We start from the raw sequence: 19,682 nt of genomic DNA, 5'->3' as shown, positions 1-19,682 counted from the left end.
AGTCCAGGAAGAAGAGACCCTTTAACCAGTTCTGCTAATAGTCAAATAAAACATCACGCAACCTGGATGAAATGCCTCCATCCACCAGCAGATAGCCCATCTTCAAATGCTACTGGAAACAAGGTGAAATGGAAGATACTGGCACCTCCTGGCGATTTACATGATGTCCACTTGTGCAGGGCTTGACTTGTGACAACGACACACGTTGCTGGACCGTCTTTTTTGTATCTAGCTCTTGGTCCACAGCAGCTGAAGAATGAGATGTACAAACGTGCCCTGAAGGAGTGGCTGAAGGTGTCTCTGGGCCCAGCTGTAGCTGTGTCATGGTGGGAAGTGCTGGGAAACACTACTGTGGTTCCGGTAGCTGAGGTCCTGGAGCAAGAGTTGTGTGAGGCAGTGGGGAGGGAAGGAGGGAGGTGGCAGTGCTGACAGGTCTGTGCTGGAAGGTCACTCCTTTCCATACTGGCTCCATTGTGGCTCCATCACAGCCTGCAGGGAGGGAGGCAGGGTTGGGAATTCAGTGCCTTTCAGATAGATGGCTCTTGGGTCCAACAGAAAAAGAGGCTGCAAGAACACTGGAGGCTTCATATACGTGGACTAGACTGAAAATTACCAGTAATTACCATTTAGGGTAATAATATCTGAGATGCTGTAGCCTCACCATCACTTGGTCTTTAAATTAGGATAACACACCTTCAGAAAAAGATGCTCGGGCTCACTCAGCATCTGTGGGGCTGCTGGCGATAGTCCAGGGTGAGAGTTTGGTGCTTACAGGAGCTCAAACCAGTGCTGATGTCTTCTGCTCTCTAGAAGACTGCTCTAGGCTGAAGGCACAACCTGTAATATCCTTCCTGGTCCAATTTTTCCATCAAACAACATTATGTTTTCTGTCTTCTCTTGGCTGTTGAGTGGGACCTGTTGGTGCTAGTCAGACACCCTTTTGCCATGTTAAACTGGCCTGAATTTCATTTCTGTTTGCTTATGGGAGTAATGGTATTCTTTGCCCGTCTTCCAGTTTATGCCATCAGCATAGCTCCCGTGAATGCCCAGCCAGTACATCCCATTCAGGTTGGAGTAATGGCAGTCATTGTACCACCACGCTCCCTTGTATTCTGTAGCACAGTTAAAGGAGCTCATGTCATTGTCCTGGTCTGTTGTTGAAAATGGCATGTCCTTGTGGTATGATAAGGAGTCTCCTGCAGAGAGTACACACTCACAGTTACTGCAATGGAGAGAACAAAAGGGAACCTAATGTGCCTGTGCACCACCGCAGGGCATCAGTGGGCTTTGCTGGACGCAAGGCAGATTTTATAAATCCTGGCATTCTCTTGGTTTCCTGGGTTTCCTCCTTGGTCCTGGCATCCTGAGCTCTGCCAGTTCTGCTAAAACACATGAACTTATCTATGCCTGTGAATCAAATGGGTCAGATTCTGTTTGCAGTTACACAGGTGTCACTTCTCTTACACTGCTCAGATCTCTGCAGACATACTGAGGTCTGGATTATCAGATAGAGTTGCAGTGTACAAAGCCACATAACACAGAGCACTGCTATCTCGGGTGTTGGTTTCACTCATTCCTGCATGAGGAGTATTGAATTTTGGAGAGGATTTGTTTGCTTTTTAAAGAAAAACAAAACATCATGCATTAAGAGGATGCAGTGCTGATGCTGCAGGTACTGAACACCACACCAGCTCCTGAAATGCCAAACGTCATGGGCAAATATTTCCTTCCAGTGTAACTGAAAGCAGAACTTGGCCTGACTGCTGCAGAGCTGTTGGGAAGCTTATGTTGGTTGAGGTGCTGCTCGGGACCAGGCTCCACCTTTGCTGCTAAACCATGTGGCTGGGCTTGTAAGTAATGCTCTGGGTCACATTTCTGTGGGTGATAGGTGTCCCTGTCCTTCCTTGCACCTAGAGGTCACTCAGCACCTGGGGAGTTTGCATGATACAGCTTTGCACTATAAATGCTGAACACATCTCAAATGCTCTACAAGACAGCCATTCCTAGTGAGCTGCTGCTAACTTACCAGCATTTCCACCAAGGAAGTCTCCTAGAACCAGTTTGTATTTCTCAGACTCTCCTAAAACTCTGAATGAAGCGTACTTGGCAAAATAGTAGTTGTTGTCAAAGTCTCTCAGATCAATGCGGAGTTCAAAGGGTCCTAGAAGAGAAGGTGGACAGCGGTGATGCAGGGCTGATGGTGAGTGTGCTCCTGGATTTCAGGGTGGAGGGTTTAAGGAGCCCTGAGCTAACTTGAGAGGAGCTTTCACTACTTGAGAGATCATGATTTGTCTCAAATTCCTGCAGAACCTCCAGTACCTTTGATGGCTTTCTTGTGAAGCACCTTTTCTGATCGGATGTTGGGTGGCCATGGACACTGGGAGCTGCACACAACAGCGACTCCAAGGCTGTGAGTGAACAAGACGACTGCCATCATGAGTCCCAGTAGGAAGATATGTTGGCCCATCTCCAAGAAAGGCCATGGAGTCAGCTCATTCTCTTCCCTGGCTTCTGGTCTTCCTTTTTTTTTTAGAGTGCAATTCCCTGTGTGCAATGGACAAGAGCCTGCATGCTGTGTAGGATTAACTGTTGGGGCCTCAGATGGGTGTGAGCAGTTCAGAGTCCTTTAACGACCAAGTGTGGTGCAGGGGTTGGACTCCCAGGGCCCCAGCCCAGGACCTTACCCAGCGAGGTGAGAAAGTGGATGTTGTCATTCCCCAGCCAGAACTCTGTCAGCTGGTTGCCAAAGCCTCGTTTGTATGAATCCCAATCTCGCAAGAAGTTCACTGACCCATCCCAGCGCCTCTGGAAAACCTGCAGGAAAAGAGAGCCTCAGCCCATCCAGACCACCCCCGAGCTTCAAAAGCATCTGCAGCGCCTGGGTAGCACAGATACCTGCAGCAAACGCTCCCCCTTCGTCAGGACCCTCCTGTGGGTCTTTGGGGACTGAAACTCAGGGGAATCCCTCGCTCACAGATCTCCTCCATCTGCCCTTGGAAATGAGGAGGAAATGATTTGCTAATTTAAGCAGTGAGTCTGTGGTGCTCAGCCTGCTCTGAGACATCTCCCAGGAGAATTCCCTGCATCCACAGGCTTGCAGATGTGAACCTCAGCTGTCCCCTCAGTGTGTGTCTTCCTCCCTTTTTGTTTCTATTTTGGTGCCATCCTTTGCAGCCTTAATAAAAATCACTGTAGGGCCATAGAAACCCCCTTCTCCTCATCCTACTCACAATCCATCCTCCGCCATCAGTGTCCATGTCGCAGAAGATGGTGGTGGCGTTGCAGCCTTGGGGGTAGATGGTGTACCAGCCGCTCAGGATCTTCCCTTTACGCAACAGCTCTTGGCAGTTCTTTTTTGAAAGAGATCAAGCAGAAAGAGTTATAATGTGCTCACCGCATCCAGGGAGCACATCAGCCTCATGCCCTAAGCCAGAGGCTTTGAGCCCTTCAGCCTCCCAGCTGGCTCCTTGCACTGCAGGACTGGCACACACCTACCGGGAGCCAAACCCTGCTGCAGTTTCTGTGTCCATATGTCACAGGGGAGATGGGCACCTTCTAAGAGATGGTCTAAGGTGCTCAGACTCCTCTCATCTGTAATGATTCTTTCAGGAGTCTGGATGATGGAGGTGGTCTGAGTGGGATGACAAACTCATTATTCAGGAATTTGTCCAGTCCCAGGAATGTATGGGGGACACAGAGAGTTTGTGGGTAGCTGGCAGCAAAGGAGAGGTGACACAGAAAAACACTTACCTGTAATACAGAAAACAGCATTCAGATCATCCTCTGTGGATTGGACAGGTGGCACTTTTGAATATATACATACATATCATGTATACATTTATTTTTCCTCCCAAAAGCCATGCCTGATGACAGAAGCTCAGATTCACATATGCCAAAGGATTGACTGGAATGGTCCCTATCAGACATCCCAGCTTACAGCTGCATCTGTGGCTTTCACAGGGAGAGCCCTGGGAGATGACCTGAAATGGTGGTGCTGGTGGTGCAGGTGTCTGAGTGTGCTGCATTTGATGAATGGACACACAGCTGTACCAGGCTGTCTTGTGCACATGGGTGTCCTTCCTAATGGGGGGATGGTCCTGGACTTGGCCTGTTCCTTATTAGTCAAATGTTTTTACATGCCCAGGAAACACAAAAGGGCAGAGGAGTGCCTGGGGCAGCAAGGGGCCAGTTCAGAGGCACTCCAGTCTCTCAGGTGTTGCAGCAGCTCTGATCTGCCCCAGCCGACAGCATCCAAGTGTAGCCAGAACAGGTTGTAGATCTGCTGTGGCTTTAGCTCATGGCAACAGATGGGTCAACTGAAGCTTGCTTGTTTTCTTTCTTTCTTTTTTTTTTTTTTTTTTTTTTTTTTTAAATTATGAAGTTAATCTGAACACTATCACACACAGGAACTCTGCGTCTACTGTACCTGCCACTGCAAGCGTGCTGGCCTTTGAAGCAGTAGCATGTCTACAGATGTGTTTCTAGTGGTTTCATCTTGTAAACCAGGACACTGAGGCTGTCAAAAACTGACAGACCTCCTCCAGGACACACAGAGACAGGTGACTCGAACAGAGGTCAGAGGACAAGACTTTCCTGGCCTGTCTGGATTACAGAGTAGACACACAGAAGCTCCATGTGGCTGTGAGAAGCAAATGGGTTAACAGTGATATTTTCTTACTCCATCCATCAGTGTCACTCTGAATTTGTTTTTATTGCTGCCCTGTCCTCACTTTGGTTCAGGGAGTCCATCACCATCTTCTCTGCAAAGCTAACAGTGGTATAAAGGACCTAGGATGAAACTCACCCCATGTTTCTGGAAATCCAGGCTCTCCTTTAGTTCCTGTTGGACAAACAACATCATCAATTGCTCTTCACCTTCTGCACCCCCCTCCTCCAGCACATGGCATCACTTGCTTTTCAAGACAAATCCTGCTCCACTGGTAGAGGGCTGTAGTGTTAGGGGAAGTGTTTAGCTCATCTGCACACACAGCAGAGGCACAGAGAAACCAGGCAGGAGGAGTAACTCAATATATGTCCTGCCCACCAGACGACACCCACCAGCACATCAAAGGCCGAACTGCACAGACCTAGGAGAGCACAGAGGGACAATGGCAGGTGGGAACTCAAGTCACAGACTCCTGTAATTGCAGCGGTGACACCCAGCAATCACTGGGAGCAGCTCTCCAGGTCACTTAGGAGGCACATGAGGTGGCTGCCAGGGGAGTGGGACACATTAGAGATGCACAAGGAGCAGCATCCTTGCCTCTCTTGGGCTGTTGGACCTGGTGTGATACATTTTCCCCTGACATCTGATTTGGGGCTGGGAGGTCCAAATGGCCAGACTGGCACAGTGATGGACCTGGCTGCTCTGCCTGCTGCTGGCCAGCCCATGGGGCCGGGTACTGACATTTCATGCCAGTGATTCCTGTGGGGCTGGGACAGGTGGGCCAGGAGCAGGTGGGTATGGGAAGGAGGAGGAAACACACAAACAGGAAGGCAGGGTCACAAACCCTGAGAGGGGTATGGTTGCTGCTGGCAGAGGGCTTTAGTCAGTGGTTTGGGAGCAGCTGTATTGGCTGGAGCAAATGTGCTGATCTAGCCACCAGATGAGCAGTGCTTGGCTCTCAGCTGTTACAAGCCCAGCTCCAGAGAGGGAAGCCGCAGTGCAGACAGTGCTCAGCAACGGGTGCCAATAGCCCTTGCATGCAGGATGATGGCATCAGGAAAAAACCCTTGTTTTCCCTCTACCCTATTGCTGGTGCTGGTAGAGACATGTTCGTCTGGCATTAGCGGTGATGAGTTTCATCTGAGCTCCTGCCTTTTGCCATAGCATGCGAAGATCAGAGATCTGCCCAAATCTGGCTGGTCCCTCAGGATGGGGATTGTGAAGCCCTGCAGTTTCTGTAGCTGATGGTGTTGGTCAGCAGCATCAGGTGCCTGAGCTGGGGACAGCCCCTGTTGCTGAAGAGCTGCTTTGGGAGAGAGGCTGCTAACGCTGCCTGGACTGGGGCTGAACCCAGATGGGACACAACTGTCACCAAACAGCCCCACCCAGTATCTGGTGGGGTACTTTTATTTCTCTATAGTTGCTCCCACCTCCACAACAGCACAGGGTGGAAGTTTAACTAAACCAGCTCACAGGATAAATTCAGCACAGCATGATTTACCTTTTGGTCCTGGGAAGCCAGGCTCTCCAGCTGCTCCTGCGAGAGACAAGATGAAAACGCTCATCACAGATGACTCAATGCAAATGGATTACTGTGGCTCCCCAGGAGGCTGCTCCAGCTCCTCCATACGTCCCAAACGTACAGGAGAGGCTGTCAAGTGGTGCAAAGCCACCATGCTCTGCTGAATGTCCCCGCTGGTGCTAACACCCTGGCCTGGCTGCTCTCTTGATCAGCAGCATCTCTAACAAACAGCAGGAAGAGGAGGATACAGGGAGAGAGAACTGCTGCTGGAGTGTATGGGGTATTCACAGCTCCATCATCTTTCTGTGGGGACTTTCTGTTTTCAGTCAGGCACCTGTAAGATTTTGGGCAACAGCTGCATTTTCAGCGGGTTCATCCATCTCTTGCTGGGGTTTCAGCTGAAGCCGTGGGTGCTTTTGGCCAGGAAATAGCTACATACTCAGCAGGCAAAGGGACTGTTTTCCCAGCTGGTCAGTGCACCGGTGCTGAGTTCCTGGGTGCCACGCTGTGCTGGGAACTGGTTTCTTTGAGAGATACACTTTTCCAATACCTGCAGTACACAGATGCTGCTGAAGCATCTTAAGCACCTTAAGCACAGCCTGGATGGAGTGAAAGACAATTTCTCAGCAGAAATCTTCCTCTTTTTAGGCGCTCATTCCATTGCAAAGAAATCCCCATTCCCTCCTTGCTTCACCCTGTGTTAGTTGTTTCCTGATGGTTTGATCCCATCCTTCTGGTCAAGTGGGCTACACTGGCATTGCACGCCCAGCCCAGGCCTGGAGGCTGCTGGAAGCACTCAGCATCATGTCTCTGCATCAGGCATCCGGCTGAAGCACTGCAAAGCTCCTCAGAGAGGGAGGGCATTGGGGCAGGTTTGTTGTGGTGAAGGCAGGTTAGGGCTGGAGTCAGGGATGGGGAGAGGTCTGATTTTAGGGGGCTAGTAAGGATCAGTGGGGAGTTTGAGAAGAAGAGTAGTATCTTCCCCTGCGATGTGGTCCCACTCAAGGACACTGTTTCTAGTACTTACCCCATGCAAAATCTATAGCCCCAAATTCTGCTTTGCCTACACTACCTCAGGGCTGTTTCTTGGACTATGACCAGCTCTGCAGTTCATTTCTGTAGACCCAGTCTCCCAATGCGTGTCCTGAACTTGGGCAGATTTGTGGATTAAAGCTGAATATGTTATGCATTACCTTTCGCACCAGGTGGTCCTGCTTTCCCAGGGAGTCCTTGGGCTCCCATTTCTCCTGCAAGGAAAAACTCAGTTTGTATAGGCATATCGGAAACTGGCCAGAGGGAGATGTTACAGACACCTGGGCAGCTGAGCCTTGGCTTTCACAGAAACAAGGAAGCTGGGTTTTGTTAATTAGATGCAATCTTGCAACATAGAAACTCCTTTTCTTCTGTTGAAGCTACCCTACACTGGTACTGCTGGTATAAGTCCCAGTTTGCAGTTCACGCGTGAATTCCTATGAGCTTTGTACATCTTGGAGCCAGTCCACAGATTTTGCTGCCGTGGATCCACTCCCTCTGCACTTTCTCTATGACATGGGTATGAAAACCTGAAGGACCCACATCTCCCTTGCTTCCTGGGGTGGGGGGTGCCAGTACAGTTCCCAAACTGTTCTCTGGTAGACATGCAGGAGCATTGCAGCCTCCCTCCCACTCAGACTGTTCAATAAATAAAATAAATGGATGTTTTTACTGTAGAAGAAACAAATGAATTACGACACTTCACAACCCAGGACCACTTCAGATTTCTGACAGGACTCAGGGAGAAAAAGACAACTCCATGTGTAGCAGCACGCCTCTAGATGGGGTGTTTTCCACTCCTATTTGACTCTCCAGCTGCTCACAGAAGCCAGTGCCAGGCCAGCCACTGCTCCAGCCTCAGCTTGCTTCCCCTGCCCAAAGCAACAAAGTCATCTCATACCACAGTGTTCAGCTCTGGCTTTTGGGGCCTCACCTTTTGTTCCTGGGAGACCTGGTTCTCCTTTTGGGCCAGAGGCACCTGGGATCCCTGGGCACCCTTGGAGAACGGCGAGCCGGTCAGCATCACCCAGTCCCACTATTCTCACCTCTGAGGAAATGAAAACAGTCATTGTGGAGATTATTAGGGCTCTGAAATGTCTTGGAGAGGAAACCGAACAGTGCAAGCAAAAGGAATGAAGTTGCAACGCAATGAGTTTGGAAGTGTCGCATGGATTAACATTGAGGATCTCACATACTAGAGGAGCTAGACATTGAATCGCTCCGGCTTCAGTGCACTTCAGTGGGAGAGGAGGCTGTTATATAGGACATTACATGCATGACAAATATACTGTAGCTTAATAAAACAACAGCTGAGTGGTGCTCCGGGGGCATCGACAGCAGAAAAAGTGACATTAACAGATCTGTGGACAGTAAAGGTTCTACCAAATTTCCTGATAGCACGTCAGATTGAAATCACCCCTAACCCCTTCCTGAGGAATACAGACAGAAAGCTGTGCTGTGCAGCATCCCAAGGCTGCCAGGGTGCCTGGCACGCCGCAAGCACTTGACTGATCCTTTGTATGGCTCTTCATCCTTTAGTAACTGTGCCAAGGCACCACGAACAAAGCCCCTTAAGCAGGATGAAAAACCTTGACCGGGACAGCCTGTTCCTGGAGATCCCACCGGTGAGGGGGAAAGGATCCTATATATTTGGTGGGAACCAGCAGTTTTGTAAAGTGGCTGCTGAGACTTCAATCCTTCCCCTTCCCCTCCTCCCACTTGCAGCTGAATTTTAAAAAGCACAGAAGCAAAAAAATCATATCCCCCTCCCCCAAGCTCCTTGTGTAATGGGGGGAGATGAAACAGGCTGTCTCAGTGGGATGGCAGTAGGATTTGTGCCTTGCTCACCTGGGCAGCTGTCCTGGGCATCACAAATAGTCGCTGTTAGGCTGAGCAGGGTCAGGAGGGTTGGGGCTGCCCTCCCCATGGCTGGCGCTGCTCTCTGCTCTCTGTGCAGCTCCCCTCATCCACGGCCCAGGCACTGTGGTTAGCATTGACCCACCTAAGCCTTTTATACTTCAGAAAAACACCCAGTGTAAGCTCCACCTCCATGCTTGCCCACTGCCTGCTCTCAGGTCTGGGACTCTGGGTCTCAGGCGGTTTGCCAGAGAAGCCACTTGCCACAAGTCTGATGGGAAAGTTCTTGCCTGGCTGCCCCAGCCTGCCTTGCCTCCGTTCTCTGCAAATCTTGTATGCCTTTCCCCTTCCACATTGTATTTCTAGAGATGAACCAGCAATACAAGGTTTACCTAAGTGCGGACGGCTCCCCTCATCCTGCCTGCTAGGGGCCCTTTACAAAGAGCAGAGCTTACTGTGTAGGTGGGGAAACTGAGGCACTGGGAGATTAAAAGGCCCAGGTCAGCTGAGGCCCCTGGCAGTGAGGTGCACAGCCTGACCCTGCTTCGCTGCTCTGCCCGCCGGGCAGCCTGGAGCCACTTTGCAACACATCAAACAGACGTTTCAGTTTATACATGCTTCATGACTGATACGGAGTTAAAACTCTGTGTATACAGGCAAGGTTAGGAGAGCAGAGCAAGTCTGATTTTTTTTTTCCCCCCTCCTTTTTTTTTTCTTCAGTCCCTGTTACAGTGAGCAGGATTTCCATTTTACTTTGCTGTTGCTATGCTCGATGCTCTGCTCATTTGTGGCAGCATTACTGGAGATCCAAACTGCCTCACTGAGTTTGAACCCCTTGTTACCTTCAGACACAGAGCCTATAAAGTTTATTAATTTTAGAAGAGGGCAGAAATTAATTTTTTTCCTCCTTATTGTTGCATTCCAGTTCAGAGGAGATTCTGATTTCTTGGAGCCTTTCCCAGCTACCAGGATATCAGAGGCAGAGCATAACTTCTCCTGAAGCACTCACTTCTATCATGAGGTCCCTCTAACATCCCAAATTCTAATGACATACGACAGCCTACTTTAATGTTCAGCAAAGGGGAGAAGGCAGGAGAGACATAAGTGTTTGGCTGTCACTTAAATTCTGTATCCCCCAAATAGCCCACACATACACACACTCACACATTCTTATACATATTCATATATGCATGCATATAAAATAATAATTCAGCAGATGTTGTGATTATCATCATGCCTGAGAACCAGTTCTGGCAGGCAAATGCACACCTTACTTTCCTGCCCCCATTTGAAAAAGTGCAGGGAAATCAGAGGGATTGTGATCAGACTGGTTGCATTCAAGTTTGGGTTTTGCTTTACATGGGAAAAAGTATCTCATCCATGGCAAGCACTGTGCACGCAATTCTTGGGGAAAAATAAGAGCAGTTTCTTTCTTCAGCTTTTCAGAAGGAAAGAGAAAAAGGATGAGCAGGTGCCTCCGAGCTGCTAGAGAGGAAGAAGTCTATGCAGGGCAGCTATAGGGTGCCAGGGGACTTGAACACCCTGTTCCCTCATCTGTACAGCCTGTGCTGCCCATCTGGGACAGACTTGTGTCTGCCCCATAGGGCAGGGGGAGATTAGGAAGGGCCAGCCCCTAGCACTGAGAAGCCTTCTCCTGCCCAGTGCCTTGGATCCTGTGCTCTGTGCCTGGAAATGGCTGAAATACCTTGTTCCAACTATCTGAAGGCAAAAGCTGTTACCCTCAGCTGTTTCCTGTGGTAAATCAGTCCGAAAAGCAATGGCAAAACTGGCCCTACAGATTACCCCATCACCCATCATTACAGTCGGTCAAAAGCTCCAGGCTAGATCTGTCCTGCTTAAAAAAAAAAAAAAAAAAAAAGGCAAAAAAAAAAAAAAAAGCCAGCTTTTCCCAGTTGCCCCATTAGCAGGGATGGCCAGCTCTGGGCTGGGTTCAGAACGCACATTGTGGAGGCAGCGATGTATCTGCCCAGTACTGATGCATCCCCTTAGGTGCTACCAACTGTGAGCTTCATCCAGCCTGGGGGACACCTGGAGATCACCTTCTGTCTGCGGACAGCAGCAGTGTCATTGTGGATGCAGCTGCTTTTAGCAGTGGGGGGAAACTGCCAATGAACAAACTTATTCCAAAGTAGGTCAGGCCCCCAGGGGTAGATTTTGGAATTGGCCCAGTAATCAATATGTCCTTAATTGCTTTTCCTCATCCCAGGATACAGTGATTGCAGACAGCTGATGATCATTTATGCCTTCAGCAATTCTTTTTTCTATGTAGATTCTCCCTTGAGCCCTGGGAAATGTCCCCTGTGAGTCTTGAAAGTCCAGAATCACTTTGGGGATGGGAAAACAAGAATTGTAAGCACACTGGGTGAATGGGGAGCACTTCTGAACACTGTGACCCATCATTTCACCTCTAGAGACATAAATGCAAGAGTGAAGTCCCCAGAATTGAACTGATCTGCAAACCCCAAGAAATTTAAGTTTAGCAAACCAGAAGGCACAACCAGGTGACAGAAGAGCTTCAAAAAGTACATGTGGGAGCATCATAACTGTGTGCAACAGGGGATTTAGCACTCATTAATGCAAAATTGTAGGTAAAATCCTGGCTTCTGGTGGGGTCCTGGAGCTTTGCTGCCTCCATGATGCTAGAGCTTTGCAGTGAGGACGGGGAAAGCTGCACAAGCTGTAGGTACGTAAAACAACGAGCAGCAAGACCCAGTCATTGTATTCCTCTGCTCCGTGCTAACTTAAGGACATTGCCACACAAGTCCTAAAGCTGCAAGGAGGGCAGGCAGTTGGCACTGGGGAGCTGGAAAGTAAACTCTGACAGATCTAACGTTAAGTGATACAAAATAAGAGCTTCCTTGAGAGTTGGCACCATTGTGGGTGCTCAAGGGGAGCTTCCATGCACTTTGGAGACTTGCTTTGCTGAGAAAGGAGTGATGTCAACCTGCAAGGGTAGGTTATCATCCAAAGCAGTAAGGAAGGGTGTTCTTCTGGCTTAGTCTTTTGTGGGCTATGCTATTTATAGCTCTTCACTATGTGTGAATAACAAAATTTTCAGGTTTTTTTTGATGAACACATATTTCTAAGGGGGAACTTCTTCAGCCCATGACCAGTTTTAGTATCTGTGTTGGGGACATCTGCCCAAGCTAAGATAGCAGTTTTTTTCAAAAGTTGTTCCTTGGTCTTCCCCTTCTTTTTATGGATTTTGTGAACTTACAGCATCTTTGAGTGCCTGAGTGCCTTGGTGCTAAGAGCCCTGCTGCACATTTCCCTTGTGCTTACTACAAAACCAGTTCCAAGGAGTTTCTGAGGCTCCAAAAAGGCACAGGCAAGTGGTAGTTTCTAAAGACAGTTGTCCTCACCAGGGACGAGAAATGTGGGGAAACAAAGGGAGGAGACTTTCCCCTGCTTATACCTTGGGCTTCATGTTCTGTGTTACTGAACAAAGTTTCACTCTTTTCTTTCCCAGGACAGCTGTGAGGAGCTCAGGGTGCTGGTTTCACTGGCTGTGACTGGTGCCCACAGAACCTTCCTGCTGGGCAGAGCAAAGCCAAACTTTCCCGTAGCTGCTGCTGGCTGTAGCACGTCTTAGTGCTGGGCAGCCAGGCAGTGCAATGGTGTATGAGCACAGAGCACCCAATCTGAACCTGCATCTAAGGGGTCCTTCCCCACATTTCCATACACTGGATTTGGGGCACAGCAGTTTCCTAATTTAAAGAGCCAATTAGGACAGGTCTCTGTGAGTTATTGCACAGCAGCCACAGGCCCTTGCTGAACATCTGGTTTAGCATTTGCTCGGTTTCCTCTAGGAGCTGGTGTTGGGGGACCTTTGCTTAACTCTCCTTGTGGTTATATATTGAGACAGCCTACCCCAAAACGATTTCATTTTATCGGTTGCTTTCCTACCAGCCTCTCTATCAGCCTCTGCTTTGATAAGATATTTCCTGCTGCATACCATTTTTAACTTATTTTATAATCTCTAGTAACACCTCTTCTGATTTGTGAAAGGCTGGCAGCTGTTCATCACTGAGAGCAAGGGAAGAGAGGCAGAGATTTGATTTATAGGATAGGCAGAAGCTGCTCTGCACCCTCCCTGCCCAGATGAATCCTGAAGAGTGGAAAGGCAATGCCCAAGCCCTTTTTGTTTACTGATGTTAATTTTCCCATGCACAGTGCAGTGGAGACATAGATGGGACTGGTCGCTCTGGCACAACTGGTTGGATGAGGAATGTACTCAGGAAATGAGCACAGGAGGCTCTTACTGCAGGGGCATCTGGTGAGGGTATGTACACTAAACGGGCAAGGATGGAAAGAGTAAACAGCAGGACAATTTTTCTAACAATTTGCCTGTTGTTGGACCAGACAAATGTCATACAACTGGAATTTATACCTGCATGAGGTGAATTGTTTCCTGGTGAAGGTTTTTAATATTTCTCCTATTATCCCCATTCAGGCCTCAAATGTCCCATTTAGTGACCTCTGCATAACAATATTTGCTTCCTTCTTCTCCAGTGGGGAATTCTTGTTCTCTCCTGAATTGCTTCCAGTGATTTTGCAGTTAAGCAGCCACAGAGCTTAGAGTAGGAAACTACTTCCCACAACAGGCACTGCTCTCTGCAGTGGTGTATGCCAAGCATAACTGTTAGCCCAGTCCAGGCTTTCTGGCTCCCTCCAGACATTGTACAATACAAGCCATAAAAACATGCTGGACATTTTTTTATGGAGAATAAGGACTGGATTTTCAGGATAGCCAAGGAACAGACTTCCCTAGTTTCCTGCAGAGCTGGACTCTATTGTCTTTCCTCTGTTGTAAATCTTTTCAGACTAGTTTAATAGTGTCATCTAGAGTGACAGTGTTCAGCTGAGCCTGGAGAGGAAAGGTGCAGATTCGGTGTTAATTGTTTGGGTAATGGGCCGTTCAATCCGGTATTTATTTTGGTGATTTGAAGTCCATTGTGGCTTTGGTAGGCCTACTGAGTGACTTTGTCACACAGAAGAGTATAAGATTTCAATCAAACATTTATTTTATTGTAGTTTTTCTTGTTTCAGTATAAATCAATCTTGTAGAAAGGGACTTTTTATTGTCCTTTAGCTTGAGCTGGGATTAAAGACCAAGGACTGAGTGCTGAGTGGACCATTGTCCCGCATGGAGCTAAAATCCAGCTGAAATCCAGCTCTGATAGCAACAAGCTGTGTCAGTGAAAAATTTCCTGAAAGCCACAGACAAACCACAGCCTTCCTGCAAGGCTATGTTGGCCTGAGTTTCATCTCCGACAGCTGGTAGGAGTATTTGTATCCTTTGCATGTCTGTAAGTTAATGCCATCGGCAAAACTGTCATGTCTTTTACCATGCTGGTAAAAGCCATTGAGGTTGGAGATGTGGCACCAGTAGAAACGTCTTTGGGGCTGTATCCTTCAGGAAGAAAAAGTAACTTATCTTGCCCAAGATCCACAGCTTTCAATTCTGGAGATATAAAATGTCTGCAGCTCTTGGACAACCTGAAAATTGTATGTTCTGGAAAGAAGTCTATGCTGCTTCTAAGATCAGGTGGAATTCCACTGGTCTTGGCTAGTGATCCAGTTTGGCTGTAGTCATGTGAAAACACAAGCCCAGCAAGTTTTGCTTCCTCCCCTTCCAGACACATCCCAGATACCTTCTTTCTTGCTCTTCTAGCACAGAGCACATAAAGAGGACTCTTAGAAGCCTCAGCTCTGTCCTCCTTCTCCTCCTCCAACAACACTGAGATTTTTTTGATCGTACCTTTTTGGCTAATCTCATTTGTCCTTTACTCTGTGATTGCCTCCTAGACAGACATGAGTTTTAAGAGCTTCCATAGCTAATCCAAAATGTAATTTGCATTTAAATCCAGGAACTGAACCAAGTACATAGTCCTGTGAAGGAAGCACTGAAGAGCTGATTTTTTTTCCTTTACCTAAAGGTGCAGATTCAGACAGTCAAGTCAATGTAACAGTGATGTGCTATCAGAATAAATAGTCAGGCTTCATTCCCTGTTCCCCACCTTTGGCCATGATCATGCTGTTTTCCCTCTGTGTGAGATCCAGCATTCCCATACTCAACAGGGAATGTCAGCACAGTGGCTAATGCAACAGCAAATTAGAACAGTCAGTGCACCGTCTGGCTGCACAACGCAGTGAAGGTGAAACAGTCAACAGCAGAGGGAGTTTTGATTAAAAAAATCTAAAGCCTTCTGTGACTCTGATGTTGCTTTTGTTTTTTGGAGCACTTTGTTACAGAGCTGCAAAGAGCTTTTTCATAACAGCACATGATCAAGTGCCCTTGAGTCACAACTTCACACTCAGCAGACGGCAATAGCAGGAAACAATGAAATCACCTGGTAGGTTTGTATTCATGTTCTCCCAATCATGATTGCAAGAACAGCATTTCTATAGGCACTGCACTGGAGGTGCAGACACAGAAGGATATTTTCAATGCAATAGGGCTTGAGCTCTCTTCTGGTTCTTGCCAAAGTCCAGTGCTGAGATATAGTCACCAGTCTTGGTATTCTGAGAGCTAATGCCCTACAGTGGTGTGTGGAAACTTTCTGTGCTGCAAAATAAGAACTCATCAATAATTAGAAAATGTACTGGTACCTGAAGGAACTCACATTAAGCAACAAGTGGTTTTCCATTCAGTACTTGACTGTTCCCTGATGGTTTACCCTGGTGAGCTGCTGTAGAGGATGGATGGGAACATGCAAGTATTCATACTGCAGCTCAGAGGAGCCTCATCCATGTGCACTGTCCACAGCAGTCAAGATTTCTTGCAACCCCAGTAATAACTTGAAGTAATCACAAACTGCTGAATACAGTGTGTGGTACCTGCGACTTAATACTGAGAATGTGACTATGCTGGGGGAGTTTGAGAGCTCTTGGAGAGTCAGCCCTGGAAGAGCAAGCCATGGGCTTCTCATGGAGACACCAATGTGATGGATGCACTCGACCCCTTCTGCCCCTTTACCAAACCACCAGCAGTTTGGTACAGAATCCAAAGGAGGCAAAGGCCTGAGCTGTGGCTGGGCCAAGAACTCCTCTAGGAAAGCCACTAGGAGCAAAGTGACACAGTGAAAACTGATAAGTTGTGGGTATAAGAAGCCTCGTGCATACCTCTCTCATTGTACACAATTTGACTATGAGGCAACCACTTTATCCCATAAATTTGACATCCTAAGGGAGCCACCTTTGAGCTCTCCCTGCTAGACAGTGTGGCGGCATGGCGATGATCTCCCCTTGAGCTGGGATGCCTCTCAAGGGTGCTCCTCGAGGCAATGGGATCTTTTACCAATCACAGATCAATGACAGACCAATATGAATTCTCCCTGGATGGCAACTGGACTGCACACCAGGCAACTCTCTCCTTTAGCAGGGATGACTCTCAGTGTTGAGAGATATTAGCTTTTTCATAGAATCATAGAATCACAGACTGGTTTGGGTTGGAAGGGACCTTTAAGATCATCTAGTCCAAGCCCCTGCCACGGGCAGGGACACCTCCCACTAGCCCAGGTTGCCCAAAGCCTCATCCAGCCTGGCCTTGAACCCCTCCAGGGATGGGGCATCCACAGCTTCTCTGGGCAACCTGGGCCACTGCCTCAACCCCCGCACAGGAAAACATTTCTTCGTAATCTCTGATCTAAATTTCCCCTCTTTCAGCTTCAAACCGTTCCCCCTCGTCCTGTCCCTGCACCCCCTGATCCAGAGCCCCCCCATCTCTCCTGTAGCCCCCTTTCAGCACTGGAAGCTGCTGGAAGGTCTCCCCGGAGCCTTCTCTTCTCCAGGCTGCACACCCCCAACTCTCTCAGCCTGTCCTCGCACGGGAGCTGCTCCAGCCTCGGACCATCTCCGTGGCTCCTCTGGCCCCGCTCCAGCAGCTCCGTGTCTGTCCTGTGCTGAGGACCCCAGAGCTGGGGGCAGCACTGCAGGGAGGGGCTCATGAGAGCAGTTTAGCTTAAGTTTTAAATAGAATAAATCACTTAGAGATATAATATTGTGCGATTTAGTATGCTGTTTGCTTAGCTTTACTGACTTAGTCTGAGTAGCTACGTTTGCTGAAGCCTTAAGCCACAAGCTGTAAATTTCCACTTAGATATGATTTTCCTTTTAGTAGATTGTACAGTGTGATGTATTTTGGACTTTTAGTGTGAGAATAAAGTGGATAAAACACTGATGTAGTGGTTATGGCTAGGGAGTGCTTATCCTAAGTCTGGGATTTTTTCAGTTTCTCATGCTCTGCCAGAAATACGGAGACTAGAAGATAGGGAGGCTTCAGGGCTACAACCATCAACAACACCTGCAATTAGACAAGATAACGACCTGTCTGAAGACACTGAAGGAATCCAATGAGGAACAAGATGCCCTTAGACCCAAATATTACTATTGGACCAAACCATCGCATGAGGAGTGGGTGAATAGTCTGTAGGGGTATAACTGCCCATGGATTTCTTTTGTTCGGGGTCCCTCTCCAGAGGCACCCAGCTGGAGCTGACCCTGATGCTGTTCCATTAAATTATTTATTTTTATAAAATATGTCTGCTTTGGGAAATCTAGGGATTGAACTTCAAAGCGAACTGACACCGTATGCCTAGAGGGAAGGTAGGTGCATCCAGCCGCACCTAGATGCCTCTCTGAGGAGTTTAGAAAGCAAGGGGTCCATTCTGAACCTCCTGACTCAATGGGAGGGTCTCCCTTACCTTTTGCATCTCCAGTCCCTGTGTAAATCATTCAAAAAATGATTCTCACCCGATTCTCCCACTGTATGAGACCCTATAGTCCCTGTGTGCTGAGATTCCTCCTCTCATACATAGGGTTCCTGAGCTCTAACACACAATTTTACTAGCAAGCCATCTGTACCTAGCCATATCTTTTCTAAACCAGCACTTCTCTCAAACCTCAGCATAGCCCCAGTCACCCAAAGGCCTTGCATGTTGCAAACTGGGTCCATCCTGGCCTTCAGTGGACCGCCTCCGCTTTGAGCTTAGGGTGCAGGTTTTTAATCTACTCGCAAGACTCTTGTCTGATGATCCTTGCCTGATCTCTCGCTATCCCACTGTCATTGTACCTCACTCTGTCGGGCTTAGCTTAGGCAGAGACAGCAGCTCAGAGACACAGACATCTCCCCTGCTAGCTGAGACCTGGACTTAGCTCTCTAGAGCCACTTCCTGGCTTTCTTCTAGAAGGAGGAGAGCACCATCTCATTTATTTTCTGTACAGAGGGAGCCTATCAAAAACAACTGCAAAAGTAGATAAACTCCTACCTTCATTGTTTTAACAGTCTGTATTCTCAATTAGAAATCCACCTTGACTTTTGCCAGAAATAGCAAAGACAGACCATCCAATCAATTGCAATCAATTGCTATCTCTGAAATAGCAACCAAACCTGCAGCTATATAAAAGCATAATGAACATTTCTGATTCAGCTTTAATGCCTTTCCCAGTACACCCTTCCACCCATGAGCTTCACGTTGTCACTGCCTCCCTGGATGCTGATAGATTTCTGCTTATTTGAGATGAAGGATTATTTGTGCATAAAGAAGTTAAACTGGAGAGTTCACACTGTAATACTAAAGTATCTTAAAAGTAACTGGTAAAAATAAGCAAAATAAAGCAGAGGGGATCACAGATGAGTCCTCAAGACAATAACACAGTGTAAGTATACTGTAAAGAAAAAATATTTTAAATATATTTTTACATGAATGAAAATGCAATTAAAAATCACTACTGATGAGCGAAATATTGCCTTCTTTCCTGGAATCTGGCAATTATGTGGTTGGGTTTTCAGGGCCTTGCAACAGTGAAGTGCTGTGCCAAAATCACCCACTGAAGTGGTCATCTTCTGAAATCACGGGATTTCAACATGCCAAGCCAGATCAGGATTGGGAGCCCTGAACTGAGGGCTTGCTCCTCTTGAAGCCTAAGGGTGCAGTCTGTTGAGCATAGGATTTCCAGCCTCATAAAATCCGTGCCTGTGTAGACAGCCAGGAGCTGTCACTCAGGAACAAGTTCCTCCTCTTTGAAGCTTCCCAGAAGGGTGCCATCTACCCCCCTTGGCTGTTTTCAAGGATCAGAGGTAAGGACAGCAGTGTATCATCTGTTGTGATATTCATAGAGAAAGGGGACAATAAAATTTTGGTTTTGTTCAGCAGAGAAGAGCTTATCTCAGAGTATTTATTAGCAGTAGCTGCAAACATTTCTTAAGAAAAAATCTTTAAATAATATCCTTCTTGTAATGCATGCTCAAGCTAGCCTCTAAAAGGACCTTCTGTTCTTCCCACCCAGGCTTCATCTGCTACAAGAATGCTCTGAGTTCATTGCTGAATCTTTCTATGCAATTCATTTATTATAATTCCATAATTAAATACAAGAGAGTGTAAAACATGCCACATAGTGTTCAAATGTCCCGTTCATCTTCTAGAAAAGAGGAGGCTACTTTATATTACGACATGGCTCACTGTTGTTCTGTGGAAAGGCATACTGACGCTTGCAGGAATGAGAATGACTTGTCAGGAAATAGAAAATAAAACTATTTCTAGAACTGCTCACTACCATAATTTTATTGGCTTGCACAAGTCC

General features: G+C 47.6%; 1 protein-coding gene across 1 annotated transcript; it reads right to left on the bottom strand.

Moving 5' to 3' along the window:
* Positions 1-871: 871 nt before the first annotated feature.
* Positions 872-9,285, bottom strand: LOC104468456 (ficolin-2-like; the record flags this gene model as incomplete). The annotated part of the gene is given in 12 exon segments (XM_010082586.1): positions 872-1,196; positions 2,027-2,161; positions 2,685-2,814; positions 3,231-3,350; positions 4,805-4,840; positions 5,059-5,087; positions 6,168-6,203; positions 7,382-7,435; positions 8,155-8,268; positions 9,069-9,174; positions 9,177-9,233; positions 9,235-9,285. Coding segments are annotated over 12 exon segments (1,116 nt in total), but the record flags the coding sequence as incomplete, so codon positions are not given.
* Between the last annotated feature and the right edge of the window lie 10,397 nt (positions 9,286-19,682).

Source organism: Pterocles gutturalis, unplaced genomic scaffold (assembly GCF_000699245.1).
Source record: "Pterocles gutturalis isolate BGI_N339 unplaced genomic scaffold, ASM69924v1 scaffold26381, whole genome shotgun sequence".
Lineage (NCBI taxonomy): Eukaryota > Metazoa > Chordata > Aves > Pterocliformes > Pteroclidae > Pterocles > Pterocles gutturalis.
The sequence above is the reverse complement of the archived record's forward strand: the minus strand, read 5'-3'. Positions and strand labels throughout refer to the sequence as shown.